This window comes from Melanerpes formicivorus, unplaced genomic scaffold, assembly GCF_026170545.1.
Source record: "Melanerpes formicivorus ecotype bairdi unplaced genomic scaffold, bMelFor1.0.p_v2 SCAF_60, whole genome shotgun sequence".
Taxonomy (NCBI): Eukaryota; Metazoa; Chordata; class Aves; order Piciformes; family Picidae; genus Melanerpes; species Melanerpes formicivorus.
Genome location: NW_027142412.1, coordinates 254,201 through 272,218, shown reverse-complemented (window position 1 = coordinate 272,218; position 18,018 = coordinate 254,201). Strand labels below are relative to the sequence as shown.

General features: G+C 51.1%; 1 protein-coding gene across 1 annotated transcript in view; it reads left to right on the top strand.

Moving 5' to 3' along the window:
- The window catches only part of MN1 (MN1 proto-oncogene, transcriptional regulator), a 35,781-nt gene extending 19,058 nt beyond the window's left edge, over positions 1-16,723 (top strand). The window contains exon 2 of the mRNA XM_068161733.1: positions 15,993-16,723. Within this exon, the coding sequence (XP_068017834.1) occupies positions 15,993-16,180 (188 nt within the window). The 3' untranslated portion in view covers positions 16,181-16,723. The remainder of the gene's footprint in view (positions 1-15,992) is intronic.
- Positions 16,724-18,018: the final 1,295 nt, after the last annotated feature.

Below are 18,018 nucleotides of genomic sequence, written 5' to 3'. Positions count from 1 at the left end.
AGAGAGGCTGTTGAAACAGGTAGTTAAGCATATAGATCTTCATGAAAATAACTGGGTTTGAATTTTATTTCCCTGGGAATCTTGTAAAGCTGATGTGAAATAGAGGATTCTTTCACAATTTGAACTTAGACTTTCGAAATCCTCCGTTTCCTCCACCCCCCCCCTTCTTTTTGCTTTTGGTTACACCAAGAATAATCATTTCAGAGATTTTTTTTTTCTCCCCCCCCCTTTTCATTTGCAGGTTTTGCAACTTCCAACCCACCACCCCCCCTCAGAAAAAAAAGAAGAAATTATCTTTGTAATTCTGCTACCAGTTTATTCAGATTTAAGCAAGTTTGGGGGTGGGGAGAGACTGGAAGAAAGGCTTTGGAAAATTCAATAATGGTTAAGCTTTTTTACCAAAAATAGAATGTGAAAAACTAGATGTTTTTTTCCATTTTGTGTGTGGCTGTTCACTGAAGCTGGGAAGGCTTTAGGAAAGAAATGTGGGAAAAGAAAACGGGGAAGAGAAGTGATGCAATAAGCATCAAAACGAGGGTTAATGTTTGCTGCACAGCAAAAGGGAGAGAGGGAAGGATGAACTCTTGTGGCCAGCTCTGAAAGCAATGTATATGAAAATTAAAAAGCATTTGTAGGAAAGAGCAGACTGGTGCTGTGGCAGCAGCTCTGCTGGTCGACATCCCAGCTCCTGGGTGAAGAGGTGGCTGTGTGGGAGTGTAGGAGGCAGGACTGCCGAGGGAGTGGAGGGGGCACGGCTCCCGGTGCCAGTGGGGTGGAGTTTGCTTGGTAGGTTGGCTGCTGGAGTTGAGGGGTGGGTGGTTGTGTGCTGGTTTTTAAGGTGGTTGAGCTGCAGGACCAAAAACTCTACTGCCAGACCCTCCCTGCCTTGCTGTCTGTTGAGGACTGGTTCAATGCCTTGGCAAATGTTCATCAAGACCACTTCCACTGGAAGCTGGGGTTTGGTTTGTGTGTGTACTGGTGGCCTGTCCACTCTCCAGGAAAAAGAGCTTCCTTTACTACTGTGATGAGTCCTCACTGGCATGCTGCAGGTCTGCAAGGGTGGTGGGATGCAGGTGCCCTGGAAGTGGAGCTGCTCTCCCACAGCTGCTGAGGTGTGCAGGGATGTGCCAGCTTTGGGGCTGTTCATGGTTAACAGCTCTGCACTAGTACAATGTTCAGATTGGATCAAAGGGCAGGGGACCTACTGAAATGAAAGAACTAAGCAAAAGCCCAGGGGCAAGAGTGTTTGCAATCATCTTGCTCCCTGTGTATGTGCAGTCTCTTCCATCACTGAGTGATGCTGATGCCACCAGGGTGACGAGAAAGCTGGATGAGAATGGGGGGCGGTAGAGCTGCATCAAGCACTGAACAGATTTGTCCCTTGGGAAATGGGTGTTCTGTTAGACTGGCAGGAGACCCCAGGACCTGGTGAGGTCTGCAGCCCCATCTCTGGTTATGATTCTGTGTGTGTGTGCTGCTGGCAGGTTGTTGTGACTCGCAGGATGCACTGCTTCAGAGGGCTCAGCACGGCTCACTCAAAGATGGCCATGGGTGGAAGGCTTTGATGTGGAGTTTGTAAATCCTGGCTGTGGTTTCAGAGGTGCTTTCTGCCCTCCTGTTGTCTGAGGAAAAGAGTTAAAAAGGACTCGCTGTGTCTTTAAACTTGTGGATCCTCAAAACCTCTCTGGGAAGCAGAAGGGGGAAGGGATCCTTTCAGGATTAATTAAACAGAGATGTCTGGCTGTAGACTTGAGGGTTTACTGATGAACACCAGCCCCTCACCCACAGCTGTGGGGGCTGCTGGTATTTAACAGGGCTGTTGCAAGGAATCTGAGAAACCTTCCCTTTCTCCTCCTCTCTCCCATTTCTCTGCCTCCCAACCTGTTTGTTTGTCTAGGGCTCCGTTTTCCATGCTAGGGAGAAGCGGGGTGGAAATGTCAGGGGTCAGGCTGCAGGCAGGGCAGGCAGGGAGCAGGCAGCCCAGCTCCAGCAGCCTTTGGCTTTCTGAGAAACCGGAGATAGGTTTGTTCTAGGCGAGATTAACTCTTTCGGTACTGCTTCCTTCTGCTCCAGAGGACCTGCAGGGCTGGAGGCAAAGTGGGGATGTTAAGACACTGAGCTCAGTCTCTCTCCATGCAGACAGCCTTGCGGCCCTTTTGGTGGTGGGTGCTCCTGCTGCCATCTCCACTCCCCCAGCAGGCCCAGCAGTTCATCTGCCCCGGCAGCTGTGCCACTGCGCAGGTCCCCATCTCAGAAGGACGACGGAGAGCATCATTTGTGGCAGTGCTGTTAGGAATACCTCCACTTCTTGGCACGTTTGCCAGTAACCAAAGCGTTCATCCAGGAAGGATGCAGTGCTGCTGGCTGGAGACACAGTTTTAAGCAGAGGTCTGACTCGAGGTTTGCCACTCGGAAGATACTTAAGGACGAGTCTGCATGCCTCTGCCTTCAGAATAAGCAGTTGTGATGTTGGCCCAACTGACTCCCTATCTTACAGGCTTGCAGAAGTGCAGTGGTGGTTTACAGCCAGCTGATGCCAAAGGGGTAGCTGGGGCTGGGTGAGAGTTGTGGTTGCATGACTCAAGCTGTGCGACCTGCATCTTGCCCTGCCTGTGGGGCTGAAAGGTATGATTCAGCTCTGGGGTGGAGGGTTCTGTTTGTTGGGTGCCTTTGTATTGGTACTATGGTAGCAAAGTGGGTGCTGAAGAGCCAAGTCCTGCCTGGTTTGACAAGAGTGCAAACAGTGCCTTGCTTGGGACAGCTGCAGGTGGAGATCACGAGTTAGTCCTCATGCTGTTGTATTTGGCTTTATATGGGGTTTTGTGGATCTTGTGTGTGTGGAGCTGCTGGGCCTCTCTCTAGGGGCAGGATGGGACTGGGTGTAAGGTGGCTGTCACCCCAGCGAGTTCAGGGTTGTGTTTGCAGAGTCCTTTCACAAAGGGGCTCAGTCTTGTTGCTTTGTTTCTGATTTTATGGCTACTTCCAGAAGCTTTAAAGGTCTTGCAGCCCACGTGCATGGGAAGGTTATTTAGCTGTCACCTCATCAGCTCACCCCCACCACACGACTTTGTGCCACAGAAGTGCTGTGTGTGGGGGTGATGAATGTGCCACAGCACATCTCTGCTGTAACTCACCTGAGGTAAGGAATGGTGTCCTCTGTGTCTGGAAGGACGAGGCCATTTGTGCCAGCATTCGCCTCTCACAGGTCCTCCTGTCTGGAACTCATCAAGGCAGGGGGGTGAGCATGCTGCTTGTTACCCCTCATGTACACCTTGGAGCTCAGTGAGGACCCTCTCAGCTTTCTCTGTGATCCTATCACTGAGGGCCATGTCCATGCATTTATCTCCCACCACCACTCACTCTAACTTGTCTCATGGGAAGTGGAGCAGCAGGAGAGAGCATTGCTGCCACTGGAGACCTTCCTTCTTGGAGACAGGTGACCAGAGGGACCTGCTCTTCCTGTGGGGTGGTCCAAGCTTCTGCACTGACCAAATCTGCACCAGGCTAACAGTGGCTGTGACAGACAGCTGTAGGCAAGGGCAGGACTGAACTCCAGCCTCTCATGGGCTGCTCTACACGGTGTCCCCTCAGTGACGTCCCCTCAGTGACGTCCCCAGGGACATGCTGTGCCCAGCTGTGCTGGCACTTCGGTGCTCCTCAGCCCTGTGCCCACTCCCTGCCCTTGCCAGGGGGAACATGTGCTTCTGGGTGTCCTCTCCCTGAGTACCACCGGGCAGAGCCCAGACACCTGTCAGCAGAGCAGGCAAGCCAATGTCTGCCCTTTCCCCATTTTCCAGGGATACTGAAATGGTTGTGGATCATAAAGCAATTGAGCACATGGTCAGGAAGGGGACACAGGCCCATGCCTCAGCTTTGGGTATGAGGACAAGGCTGCCCATCCTGTGCTGGACTGGCCCGCTTGGATGATATTTAGCGGCCTGAGAAACTTGGGAGTTAATTCTGCGTGGCAGCAGTGGAAGTCTGCCTCCCTGTGACTTTCTTGCTGGAGCAGCTGTTGGCTCCTGATTCGCTGCTATTCTGAGAATTTCGTGAAGCCTCTCCACGGTGATGTGACAATGGGAAGGAAAAAGATGAGCTTATATTTTTCTTACCCTAATAGTGGCACTTACAGACGTACCTGAGAAAGCCAGCTCTCTTTGTGTGCTTGCTTCTTTACTTCCTGAGGTGAATTTCCCCTGCTGCTGTTCCTCCCTCTCAAGGCTCTCTGTTTCTTCTATCCAGTGAATTTTTTTCTTTTTCTGTTTTTTTTTTGGTGATCCTTCAGACAGATTTAATTCTCAAATGTGCTGTTCCAAACTAACCCTGCTCCCCCCATTAGCTTTGTCGCCCTCCAGCTGACTCACCACACCTTTCCTTGCCTTTTTGGGACGTTGCTGAATGTGCCCAGTCTGTTATATATAGCAACACCATTGTCTTCTCCTTCTGCAGCCACAATAAAATTTAGGGGTACCCCAGAATTTGGACCTAGCAAGAATTCACCCAGAAAGCTCATTTGGGGTTGATGGCATCAGCTACCAGTCTGGTTTGCAAACACTTAGAGCAGGAAGTTTGTCCCAGCTCCTACAAACTTGGGCTTCCTGACAGTTCTGCTTTTTGCAGTTACTTCTCAAAGACTCTTTAGGAATTGTCTGTGAATTGCAAGAGGCTTACAAACCATGGCTTGAAAACCATCACTTCTGGAGCACTGAGGTTTTGCCTTCAGTGTTCTGAGGCATGGTTTGCCTTCAGTGTTCTGAGGCATGGTTTGCCTCTGAGCGACACCGTGGTGAGTGCCATGCTCCTGACTCTCTGCTCTGTCTTTTCTCTTCCTCTCTGAGCAGTGAAATTGTTGGAGCTCCTTCTGATTTTAGGGAGCTGTTTTCCAAGGCCCTCTCATACAAACTGCTGCTTCCAAGACACCAAACTGCAGTTGGAGGTATCCTACAGAGGAGTGGGATGTATTTCAGGGAAATGCCATAAATAAGTGTGCTAAACCAGCTGAAGCTCCTGGATGCTGTTTCTTCTGGCTTGCTGTCTGCCTTTGGTAAACTCCGGTTGCATTTTCACGAATATCCTTGAAGTCGTGTGGTTTAACCCACAGCATTAATGCACATGATCACCATTTCTTGGTGTGCAAGAGCCTCAGATGTGTGAGGCCCCTGGGAGAGATTGACATTGCCTGTGGCAGTTCTGTGTTACGGTCTCGTAATTATGAGTTATAGATCGGGCAGAGGCAGCGCCAGGAGCTGCACGGAGCTGGGGAAGGGTGGGCAGACGGGGGACCCCCCAACCCTGGCAGGCAAGTTGGGTGCAGGTCATCTGGCTTTGGGATGTGAGGAGTGGCTCCTGTAGATTTCTTTGGGAGCCAGGCACTAAACACATTGAAGTCTGTGCCCAGCTGTATCCCAGCCTTGGCCTTGCAAGAGCCTGGTGGTGTTTCAGAGGCGGATTCCCTGCTTGCCACTTAGCTAACAAGTACTCAGTTAATTTGCATCCTGAAGCTGAGCGACCACAAACAAAGTTCTTTGAAGGGAATCTTCTTCTTTCATTCTGCTTTCAATTCATGTCAGGAAAATAGGAATTTCCATGTAGAATATGCAGGGCTAAAATATCCTACTTTCTGTGGTCATTTCTATTTTTTCCCCCAGCAGTTCTGCAGAAGCTCTTGCACAAATGTGATGAGAGAAGGCTGGGATGTGCCTGTTTCCTCCTGTGTTGCACTCTGTTCACATCTATTCATTGCTGTTTCACCTCCCACCAGTGCACCCACTTCTCTTGCTGCTCTGAGTGGGCACTTCCATCCTATTTTTGGAGACTTGCTCTGCGTGGTGACATTTGTGCTGGGCTGAAGGTGATGCTGGTGCTTTGGACTTGTCTGTCCTCAAGAGGAAGTGGGTGGCAGCACTGCTTAATGAAATGTTAGGGTGGGTTATGGAGTGAATTGGTGGCTCAAGCAACCATTCCTCTGTCAGGCACCATCCCCTGGCTGAGAGGCAGACTGCCGGTGATGATGCAGTGGGGGAACAAAGCTCGGGCCAGCTCCAGTCATTTTCAATGTGTTTAACACAGGTTGAAAGGTTCCCTCCTAATGGGAAAAAAATGACTTTGGGGCAGTAAAATCCAACACTGTTGGAAAGCAGCTTGGCACTGTCAGGGGCTGGCAGTGAACTCTTGGCCAGTGGTAGCCACGTGTGATGTGGTGAGGTCTGTGGGGCAATCCCCAGAGCACTGGTCACCATGAATTAGCTCAGCACCTTGTTAAATGCCCAGGTAGTAGTTTAATAGACAAGTTCTAAGTCACACCTTTAGTCAGTTTTAGCCTGTCCTGCAATAATAGAGGGCCAGTGTCCAGGAACTAGTGTGAGCTGAATGAGGGCATCCTGAACAATATCCTAGGACTTCTGTGCAGGCAAAAAAATTCCACATGGGATTCTCTGAAAATCCTGTGGTTTCTTTGTGCACTCTGGCTGCTGAGAACTGGAATTCACATGGGCTAGAGTTGTGTGTAAAGCTGCCCTGGTGATCATTTGCATGCATCTGAGATACGTTTGCAAGTATTGGGTGCAAACGCCAGCATTTCCTTACTCATCGTGGGTGTGTGGGCTGCTGCCCTAGGTGAAAATAGGCTCAGAGCATTTAAGTGGTGCAAGTGAGTGATGTACACCAGCAGCAGAGGAAAACGTGGGATCTGTCAGCCAATATTCTGCCCTGCTGTGGAGTTCTCCTGTTCATGTTTCTTGCTGGATGCAGAGGTAGGGACACTGCTGAGACAGCTGCAGCCCTTTGGATGAAGGGTGAGGAGAAGCCATGTGTAGCTTTCTCCCCAGTTCTAGGTCTGACTGTAAATGTGATAGGGCCAGTGGGCAAGATTAAGGCAGTTAACTCCTTTCCAAGATGAGCAGGAGCTCCCAGTGGACTCACTGTGCTTGCATGGCAGCATATGGCTGTCAAGAGCGTTGAGCTGGCTTGTGCTGGAATGGGCAGTAGTTCTCACTCTTCCATGTATTTTCTCTTGGAAGTGTTCAGGAATGGTTTGACTGGTGGTGGTACTTGCTTTGGTGTTTTAAAGCCAGCTTCCCTCACTTGGGCACAGTCTGAGCTCCTCACACCATGAGAGCATAGGAGAGCATAGTGTTGGTGATGGCACTGGGGTTCTGATGGGTGCTTCAGAGCCGTGTGGTTGTATTGAGCTGGCTTAGGCTGTAGTTGAGTTTGACTGCTAGTAGCACAGCTTTTGGTGGCTGCTGCAAATGAGCTGTAGTTTGCCTGGGTGGGGAAAGGCAGGAGCAGAAAGCAGCGCTGCAGCTGCTGTTGTGATGGAACCTGGTGTGCAGGAATGGTCTGTTATGTGAGGACCAAACCCCTGATGTTGGCCTCCTCGCTGGGGGCAGGCAGAGCTCCCACTGCGGTTTGCATGTTTTGCAGTAAAGGCAGCCTGAGAGTTAATGTGTTCAACCAAAAAGAGGAACTGGATGTAGCCAGAAGAGAGGAAGGATATGAGTTAAAAACAGTCTTGTCTCTGTGGCTGTCTAGCAGGGCACAGGAGCTGCTTCTGTCCCATGGTATGGAGCTTCTGGCTTCTCTGTCACAGGGCTTGTTTCTTCTCAGAGAGATGTAGAGTTGGAAAGCAGCAATTTAACAGCAGCTACCAGAGAAACAAATGGGTGTAGGCAGTTCCTCACTTCCCTGTGAAGCCAGGGATGGGTGTTCTCTCCTGCTGGCAGGAACTGTGTGTCCCCTCTGTCTCATCTCCTCCCAGCAGGGTAGAGGGAATCCGTGTTCTTAAACAGCAACCTTGTTCTCTTCCACACTTTGTTCATTCTACATCTTCAAGGTCATGCTATCTGGGAGATGACTGCCACCTTTTCCACTCATAGTGCTAGCATTTTTCCTACTTAATGGTGTTCTCACCAGTTTCTCCAGACCCTGGAATCTGGTGAACAGCCTGAGTTTGTCCTCGAGTGTTATCTGCCCCAGCTTGGTGCTGGAGCTGTAGGGTAGGACACTGCAGTCTGACTGCAACCCTACAGCTGTAACAACAAATCCTGAATGCTGCCGTGGGTTTGGGCAGCCTCCCTGCCGTGGTGTGTGCATCTTTCCATTGCTCCTGGTGCAAACAGGAGCATGAAAGGAGGTCAGGGGAGAAAAAAGGAAAATATGTATTCGCAGCAAGCCCTCTGTGTCTCCTCTTATCTACATTCTGTGCAAGCAACGAGCACCGATGGAGCTCCATGCCGGCTCTGAGACCACTGAGAGCAAAATAAACATCTCTGCAGCATGGGCTGATACATGCTCCCTTTAGAGGCACAGGCACCACCAATTAATCATCCTGTCTGTGGAGGAAGAGGCTCTCTGAGGATGTTCCCAGGCCTGATGGGGTGGGCACCACTCAGCATTAAGAGTGGATGGGCTGTTTCCTGCCCAAGTGAGCAGGGACAGCTGTGCCATGCTGTGCCTTCAGGTGAGCAGTGTCTCGGCTGTGTGCAGCAAAGTCAGAGGCTTCAGCCCTGGCTTGCAGGATCTATTGGTGCTGTGGGACAGGGCTCAGTGCTGTGCACACGGTTTTGACTGAGGAGCCTTCCCTCCTTTGTGAGAGGCTTTCACAGCAGAGCTCAGCTGCCTGGGTCTCGGTAATAAATCCATGGGCTGACCAAGCCAAATGACTGCTTGAAATGTTAATGAGTGAGATGAGGCTGATACCCTGGGGTTGAGGTATCCTCATGGCACTCCTGGGTGGCAGAGAGGGGGATTGGCTGGTCCCCATTCAGCTGTGCTCATCATTATGGGTCTTTGGCATCAGCTCTTCATCTTAACCATGAACGTTTCTCACATACTTTATTCCTACTCCTGTAATCATCAATTTGCACAGGTTACACAAAACGAACGAAGGAACTAAGAGTAAGAAGAAGGGTCCAGTAGTGGAGCAGCTGGGACAGGCTGCTTGACGCTGCTGAGCCCGAAGCCAGGGAGAGCCTCTGCAGCAGGGTGTTTAAAACAGAAGAGATGGATCCAGACCAAAGTGGGGACAGGTTGCCAGAGGTGGGGAGAACCGAGTGGTGCAAATTTAAGGGAGTCAGGAGGTGGCAGGGGCCACCTTTGTGTTTATAAACAAATGCAAAACGTTTGCTCCCTCGCACTCAAAATGCCTTTGTCCAGGGTTTTGTCAGCGCAGCAGCAAGGGAGGAGGTGGCTCATCTGCTTATCAACACAACCCAACTAGTTGTGTTTAGAAAGATGATTTTTAGGAGTAAATTAATCTGTAGAGACTAGGTCCAGTGTGCAGGGAAACATGAAATGTTTTCAGACCTTATTTTTCTTGAAAACTGAAACAGAGGCTTGTGTGCTGTGTACAACGGCAGAGCGATGTGCCTGAACCAATATGTCAAACTGTCATGTGGGAGATTTGGTGAAAAACATCTTGTCCTAAGGGAATAATTTTAAACACTATATGTAGGTTTGCTGCCTCATAAGAGATCATTACTCAAATCTATTCCCTCTTATGGTAGCTCGGCCTCTGCTTAACGGGCACAGGGTGAGGAGAAGCCTTATTAACGCCTCCTTTAAGAGCGGTCATCAGATGGTAGAGGGGAAACTGATCTCTGACCAGGGAATACAGTGATTTTGGCCAAATTCTCTGATTTAGCCTTAACAAGATCAGTAGCAGTCCGGGGGCTTCACGCTCGGCTGGCCATCGAGGGCGGCGGCGGCAGGGCTGTGTCGGGCGGCCGGACCCTGGGCAGCACGGGCGGCCGAGGCTGTGTCAGAGCTGGTGAGGAAGTGTAAGGGACGAGCCCTGGGGCAAGGAGCCGTTCCAGGGATCTTCACCTCCTGTTTGTCACTTCAATCTCACAGGAAGGCTGAAATGTGGAGTGGAACCCATTCCCAACCAGACCCGTACCAGACTGCGACCGTGCTCTCGCCCCTGCCTGTCACTGTCTCCCGTCCCTTTGTTGGAGGTAGTGTAGGGGAACAAGGAGAGGAATGGCATGAGCAGCACCTGAGGAGCAGCACAAGTTCTGCTGCCTCATGTGGCATCTGTGGTTGCCTTGACTACACACCATCCCTCCCCCAATTAATCTCCTCTCACAAGAGGATGCACTGCGTTGCAGGTGAACTTGTCTTTAATGGGATTAGCTTACCCCAAAATGGGGACACGGCTGGGTTTGCACAGCGCCGGGCAGGGTCGTCACAGTTATGAGGGAGAAGATGCTACATGGTGGAAGAGGCTTTACATGGCAGCTTAACATGGGCTGAGGAACAAGAGGGGGTGAGATGGAAGCTGGAGGGATTGGAAGTGTGCACATGTGGTGTCTGCAGGGGTGAGGAGAGTGTTGGGATCCAACCACTCTGGGGAGAAGTGTGTTTTTCCTGAGCTGATGTGCAAAAGCAGTTTGTGGTGTCTGCCGGATTTGTGGTGGAACAGAGCTCCTTGCTGTCCCCATGCCCCAGCTGTGGGCTACCGAGGCTGCTGGCCAGGCTGGGCTTAGTTGCTAGGCTGCCATGGGTGCTGTGTAAACAAACAAACAGCAACCTTTTCTCTGGTGGAGGCTGTGTGCCTTTGCAAAGTAGAGCAGAACGAAAGAGCTGCTTCCGAAACGCGCGAGGTCGGAGCAGAGGGTGCAGGGCATGGGAGAGAGCCGGGCGAGTGCCATGGGCTGTGCTTCTCTCAGCTGCTGCTTCTGAAACCTGCTCCTGTGGGCAGAGCCTGGGCAAAGCCCTGAAGTGCAGAGTTTAACTGAAAGCAGACTTTAATACTTCTTTTCCCCCCCCCAAAGCTATTCCAGTCAGTGCACGCGAAGCTGTCTGTGTGCAGCCTGGTGTGTCTGTCCCAGCTGTGTGGTACCAGCCTCACCCTCGGCTTTGTGTGTTGTTGTAAGTGATGAGTGTCAGCAAATGGCTTAGAAATATTTACCTAAAGCAGGGGTTTAACTGTAGCAAATAAACTCTCTGGAACACTGGCTGAGCACAGGCAAAAGGGCTGTGAAATGGCTGAGCCTTGTTCACTTCCATCCTCCAGTGAGTGTTTGAAAATAGTCCCTTGCCATGGACACCCAGCTGTGGTGGCTGCCTCTTGGATGCTCTTGTGCACAGGCTGAGCTAATGACGCTGATCAGAGCCTGTGTGAACTCCCAGGGCATTCAGTGACCACTGAAGGGGTTTCTCTGCTGCGAGCTGCTGTGGCTGTGATGCTCCGCGCTGCCTTCCCCTCCCCTTTACCCTCCCCTCAAGTGTGGGGTGGGGATGGCTGCTCTAGGTAGGATCATGGTGGGGTGGGCCACCGTAACTAGAGTGAAAGGAAGTAGTCGTTTCCTGTGCTGGAAATCTAAGATCAGCTTTGTTCAGTAATTGGCTTTTGGGACCACCACAATGTCGCCTGGCTGTGGGATGTGAGAAAGTGCTGCCCAAGTGCTGCATGCCAGGTGGAAGAATCACAGAATTGTTAGGGTTGGAAGGGACCTCAAGGATCATCTAGCTCCAGCCCCCCTGCCATGGGCAGGGACACCTCACACTAGATCAGGTTGCTCAGAACCGCATCCAGCCTGGCCTTAAAAGCTGCCAGGGATGAGGCTTCCACCACCTCCCTGGGCAACCTGTGCCAGGCTCTCACCACCCTCATGGGGAAGAACTTCCTCCTAACATCCAATCTGAATCTACCCATTTCTATTTTTGTTCCATTCCCCCATGTCCTATCATTAACTGACAGCCTAAAAAGTCCCTCCCCAGCTTTCTTGTAGGCCCCCTTAAGATACTGGAGAACCCACTGTGGTGGGCAGCTGGGTGGCTTCTGCTCTGGCAGGTGACTGTGCTCCCTGGCTTGGCACCCACCTTTGCATATGGGAGTTACTGAGGCAGGATGGGCACTCATCACAGCATTTTGGAGTGTGATACCATCACGACTGGGCTATTTCCAGGCCCTCTTTGGTCGCTTCATAGCTTTGAGTTTCATGCCTTCCATGTGAGAGTGTTGTGTGCTCACATGAGCCCTGCTATCTCTTATCTCCGGTTCAACATTTGCTGTTTTCAAGTGGCACACGCTATCCTGTGAACCCAGGGGCTGTACTTGCATCTGTCCCAGGTTCTGGTGTGTCACATCCTTCAGTTTGGAGAGGAAGTCTCCACCCAGACCATCTCTAGCTCTTGGCTCTGGAGGATGGCTCTTATTCGAAGGGTATTGCCGTTATAAATAGCACTTGGAAATTTCCTGCAGTAGCTGCTAATCGAGGCAGTTGTATGGTTTAAACTGAATTTGTTTGAAGATTCCTTGCTTTCAGTGAGGTGTGCTTCATGACTGACAGTGATTTAGCTGAAACTTGGCAACTGCCTGGCAGTGACATGGTGACACCATCTTCCATTACCTGACTAGTTTTAACCTGCTGAGTCCCACCAGTCTCTGCTAACAGCACCCCAGGGGGGTGTGCTGCAGGAGAGGTGTGCTGGGGGCAGTGCTCCTTGGAAGGAGGCAGAGCCAGCCAGGAAAGCTGATGAAGCAGGGCTGCTAGGGAGCACTGCTGTCCTGGACAAGCTCCAGGCAGTGTCTCCTGCTTAGGAACACCATTCTCATCAGGTGGAGCAGCACAACTTTAAGTTTTTAATATAAAGCTGGTGGGTTTTTTTTTCTCCCAGAAAAGCAACGTGGCTCAGGCAAGTCAGAAACACTGGAAGAAAAAGTAAATTGAACAAAGTATTTCCCTCCTGATTGGCTTTGGGAACACTTGTGCTGGTGCAAACCTCACTGCAGCTCTCCTCCTCTTTGTGTTGGGTCTGAATGCATCGTTTTCTGTGCTCTAACAATAGGCCATGAGAGCCTGAGCTCCCGCACAGCGGTGTGGAGCTTGGCATTGTGTGGACAGTGGCAATAAGTATCAACTTCACACACTTAGGATCAGGTCCTGCTTTGCCTCATTTGTGTGGGTTTTCCTCTGAGGCCAACAAATCCCATTCCTCACTGCAGGACAGATTCTGTATCGATTCCTCTGTCAGAGTTTTGCTTATGAATTTTATCCACAGCAAACAGTTTAGCAATCATTTGATGATTTGCAGGTAAATAAGCATAATTTTTTATTATTTAGAGCCTTGTGGCATATGAACTTCCTCACTTATTTGCTGGCTGAGGATCTCATCTGTTCTGGGTGTTGGTGGTGTCTGCCCAGCTGATGTTGATGTCGCTAGCAGAGCAGTAGAGCTCCAGTTGTGATCCTAGCTGGGCACATGCAGCCCAGCACTGGGTGCTGCACTAGAAACTCTCCACCTCTCCTTCTCCTTGGCCATGCTCTGGATCCCTGTGGTCCCTGCTTCATGCAGTATCACCCTTGAGCTGCCCAGCCCCTCCGGCAACTGTCTGGCGGTGGGACTCTTTCCTCTTTCTCTGCGCAGAGGAAGAAAGCTGCTGTCACAGAGACTAATCTCCAGGCGCTGGCTTTTCCTGTGCTGAGACCAGCATGTCCTGTGCATTCAGGGAGACCCAAGAATGAAAGATACTGGGCACTGTGTGCAGGGTAAAGGATGTGAACAAACAGCAATAAGCAAAACGTTTCCCTTTCTCAGCTCCCTGCACAAGCCCGTTTCAGTTTGAGCCATTTTGTGAATCCAGAGTTCCTCAGGTGTATTTACATGCAGGACAACGAGTTTAAGTGTAACACCCCATCAAACAGTCTGTCTTTAGGAGCCTTTTGTTTGCCTTGTGGCATTCCCCAAGTGGCACCATAACATCAGCTGGGACTCACTGGTCCGCACTGCCGCAGCTGCCAGCCCTGTGCTGCTGGAGCAGTCCCTGTTCCCAGGGCTTCATGTCCACAGCGTGGTGCCTGTGGACCAACTCAAGGTGTCCATACCATTGAGGTAAAAACTCCTTAGAGGCAGGCAGAGACCATGCAGGGGAGGGACAGGGTCTGGGAGTGATGGGGCTCAGAGTGAATGGGAAGGAAGAGCAAAGTGTCCCTACCATTGAGGTAAAAACTCCTCAAGGTGTCCGTAGCATTGTGGTAAAAACTCCTTAGAGACAGGCAGAGACCATGCAGGGGAGGGAGAGGGTCTGGGGGTGATGGGGCTCAGGGTGGATGGGAAGGAAGAGCAAAGCTCCCAGAGCTGGAGGAGAGGCAGGCTGGTGAGCTCTGCACTGTCCCAAACCCTGTTCCTCAGGGCTGCTTATTTATCAAAAGAGACTCAAAAATCCCAGCACCGGCGGTGGGGGAATGTGATCTCTTTTGGCATTGAGGGAACGTGAGCATCTTCAACCTGGGGGAGCTGGATTCTCCATTTGGAAGAGCATCCCACAGAAAGGCAGCCCCAGAGTGCAGGAGCACTGGGCCAAGCTGCAGATGGTTGCTGTAAGCAGCACAGGGCTGAGCAGGCATCACCACAGCTCCGCAGTGTCCTCCTCCCATCGTGTGCAGTGCTGTCCCCACAGCTTTCCTTGGTGTCCGTGTGGTGTTGTGATCCTGTTTTGAACGTCAGCCTCTCTGCCATCCCATAAGAAGTGTTAAAAGCACTTCCCAGTTTAAAGCAGGGACTTCCAGAGCAGTTTCAGATAGTTTTTAATTAGCACTGGGGTTGTGGAAGGAGCTTTTCAGTTCCTGTTTTGCGTCGGGCTGGCTAAGTGAAGCCAACACAACTTGTGCTGTGGTGTGTGGTAAACCCATGCTGCTGGGCTGTGTGGAGCAGGAGAAAGATGATGTGAAGAAAGGGCTTAAAGAGGTTAAATTTTTGCATCATGAGTCCAGGGTAGATTACTTAGGAAGGGAGGATTTTAGCTGCTCTTTGTATGAACTGTAAAATCCAGAGGTGAAAGGCCTGTGCTGTTATTTAGGATGTTTCAGCTAAACTCTTGAATTTCTGTGGTTAACAGAAACTAACTAACAGTAACCAAAGATCACAGCAAGGCTTAAAATGAAGAAGGTACAAGAAAAATGTTACCATTGTGCTCCATTAAAAGAGGTGATCAGAGAAGCCTGTGTCTGTGAGAGAGATGAACAATGGGAATGACCTGGAGAACATGGGGAGGATGCAGGGAGGGAGTTCAGGGACAGTTTCCTGCTTGGGGAAATTTGAGTGTTGATTGCAAATAGTGGAAGGTGCACAGGGAGTGAAAACTGATGGTGCTGTGATCCAGGACACAGAGTAAGTGATGGAATCACACAATGGTACTGGTTGGAAGAGACAGTTAAGATCATTGAATCTAGCTGTTAACCCAGCACTGCCAGGTCACCACTAAACCATGGCCCTCAGCACCACATCTCCCTGGCTTTGAAACCCTTCCAGGGATGGGGACTCCACCATTGCCCTGGGCAGCCTGGGCCAGGCCTTGACAGCACTCAAGGGAAAGAAATTGTTCCTCACGTCCAACTTAAACCTGCCCTGCTGCAACTTGAAGCTGCTTTTTCTTGTGCTGTTGCTTGTTCCTGGGGAGAAGAGACCAATCCCCACCTGGTTCCAGACTTCAGTCCCCACCTGGTTCCAGACTCCAGTCCCCACCTGGTTCCAGACTCCAGTCCCCACCTGGTTCCAGACTCCAATCCCCACCTGGTTCCAGACTCCTTTCAGGCATTTGGAGAGAGCAATGAGGTCTCCCCTCAGCCTCTTTTTCTCCAGGCTGAGCAAGCCCAGGTCTCTCAGCTGCTCCTCAGAGCACTTGTGCTCTAGACTCCTCATTCCTATGGCCGTGTGCACACCCCCAGTGTTAAAACGTGCCGCTGGTTTACTGTCAGACAAGTGCCTTTGAAAGAAAGGATTTTGGGTGCTTTTCTGGCACAGTGAAAAACCAGCTGGAGAGACCTGGCTGCAGGTTGGAAAGAGGGAGCTGCGCCAGTGATGGACGCGCCGGGGCTGTAGCGGGTACAGGAGCTGGGACTCGGTCTGTCGGGCTGGGCGCAGAGATGCGCGGCCGCGCTGGCTCCCTGTGCGAGGCGACGGGGTGGTGAGGCGACGGGGTGGTGAGGCGACGGGGTGGGGCGGCAGGGTGGCTCTCCTAACGCTCTCTCTGTGAACCCTTGCAGCCCACGACCTTCCCCCGAGCAAGACCTCGGCGGCGGCGGCGCAGACGGGCAGCCACCTGCAGTGCCTCTCGGTCCACTGCACGGACGACGTGGGCGAGGCGAAGGGCCGGACTGCCGTGCCGACGTGGAGGTCCCTGCACTCGGACATCTCCAACAGATTTGGGACTTTTGTGGCTGCCCTGACTTGAACAAAAGAAAACTTTTTTTTGTTTTGTTTTGGTTTTTTCCCTCCTCCCCTCCCCCCCTTCTCTTTTTAATTTCAAAGGGCCGCTACTGCTAGGTGGACTATTTTTCTAGGTTGGTACCTGCTTAGTGGTGTATGGACTGGAAAGGGTTAATTTAAAGTAAACCTCAAGGTTGTTTTTTTTTTTTTAATCTTCTGCCACAGTATGTTACCAGTGTTAACCCTTCTGCAGTTAGCACACTTTTGCTTAAGATTTTCCTGCTAGACCACTTTTCCCCATTATTCTGTAACCTTGGCATACATTACTAGATGAGGCCTTTTCCTTTTTCATCTCAGTGTATGTCCAGGTCACGTATGTCATGATAAGACAAAGATCCTCCTCCTCCTCCTCCTCCTTCTCTTCCTCATTTGCTTTGTTTTTCCCTTTTGTTTTTGTTTTTGGTTTTGTTTTGTTGTTGTTTTGTTTTGTTTTGCTTTGTTCAGTGCTTATTACAAATGGTGGTCCTGAAGAACAGCAGCTGAGGAATAAACGCCGGTTAAAGTGAAACGGTTCATCGTTATATCATGTGTTGTATTGGCACCCAGCTCCTGCCAGTCACACACAAACCAAACACTTAATGCTCTGCTGGATTGTCAGGCAAGGAGCCTGCCCTTTCCCCCTTTTCCTCAGAAAACCAGGTTGTGTTGCTGATCACTTTCACCCTCGTTTGCTCTCTGCCTGTTCCTGCGAGGTGAGGACCCCGGTCCCAGTTTTATCCTCGTGAAGCCCAGAGAAGGAGTTCAGCCATGGCCAGGATGGTTCAGGCACAGCCAGGGAAGTTTTTCTAAATAAGTCTAAGAGGAAGTTTACTTAATAATTAGGAGTCATTATCTCCTGTACCAAACACCCAGGCTCCTTCTCTGCTGGTGAGAAGGAGCAGGGGATGCTCCCCAGTGTGGCTGCAGCCTCCTGGTCCTGATGATGCTCCCACAGCTCCCACCTTATCACTGATGGAGGAACCCCCCCAGCAAGAGCCACCACACAGTATGATGTTCCATGATGTGGCTGGGTGTGGTTCCCTCTCCAGCAGTGGCTGGTGTGCCCATAGCCCTGCCAGGCAGCACTGCCAAACCCTGCCCATTTTTCACCCAATTTTTCCTGACGAAAGATGCTATTGAGGAGAAGCAGGGTCCATTGTTCCATGCTTGCATCCTGGGGTGCCCTGACCCCTGCCACCGCACTCCTGGTGTGGTGGCAGTGTTTGGGGACAGCCCAAGTAGAGTGGATGTAGGAAGGATGTATACCCAGGGTCAGCACTTCCCAGTCTGCCAGGGCAGGGAGACCCTGCATTAGACCTCCCTGCCCCCCCCCAGCCTCATCCAAGGCCCCGGTTTTGCCACGCATTGAGGAACAGTGTTTCTGGATGCACACAATGAAAGGAAAACCATACTTTCCTGCTTGTGACAGATAATGCTCATTTGAGAAGAAAGTTGGAAGCAAACCAGATAAAGGCAGGGCTGAGGCAACGCTCCGGTGCTGCTGTGGTTTTGCGTAAGGCTGTCCATTATTGTGTGTCCTCTGAGCCGTCCCACCAGCTCGGGCAGCTCCCTTCCCACTGCTCCCTGCAGCTTACCACCATGGCTGGAGATGTAGGATTTAGCTGGGAAATAAAGGCTGGCCTCTCTAGGGTTATTTACTGCTGCTGTCAGGAGTTCACAAAACGCCTCCCTCCTCAGGGGATGGAGTTTGAAGACTGCTTTGTATTTTATCTTTGATGGTTGTGCTGGGCCCTTAAATTATTTTGAAGTAATGTTCTCTCTGGACACCAATGGTGAGGAAGTTCTGCCTAAAATGCCAGTGGC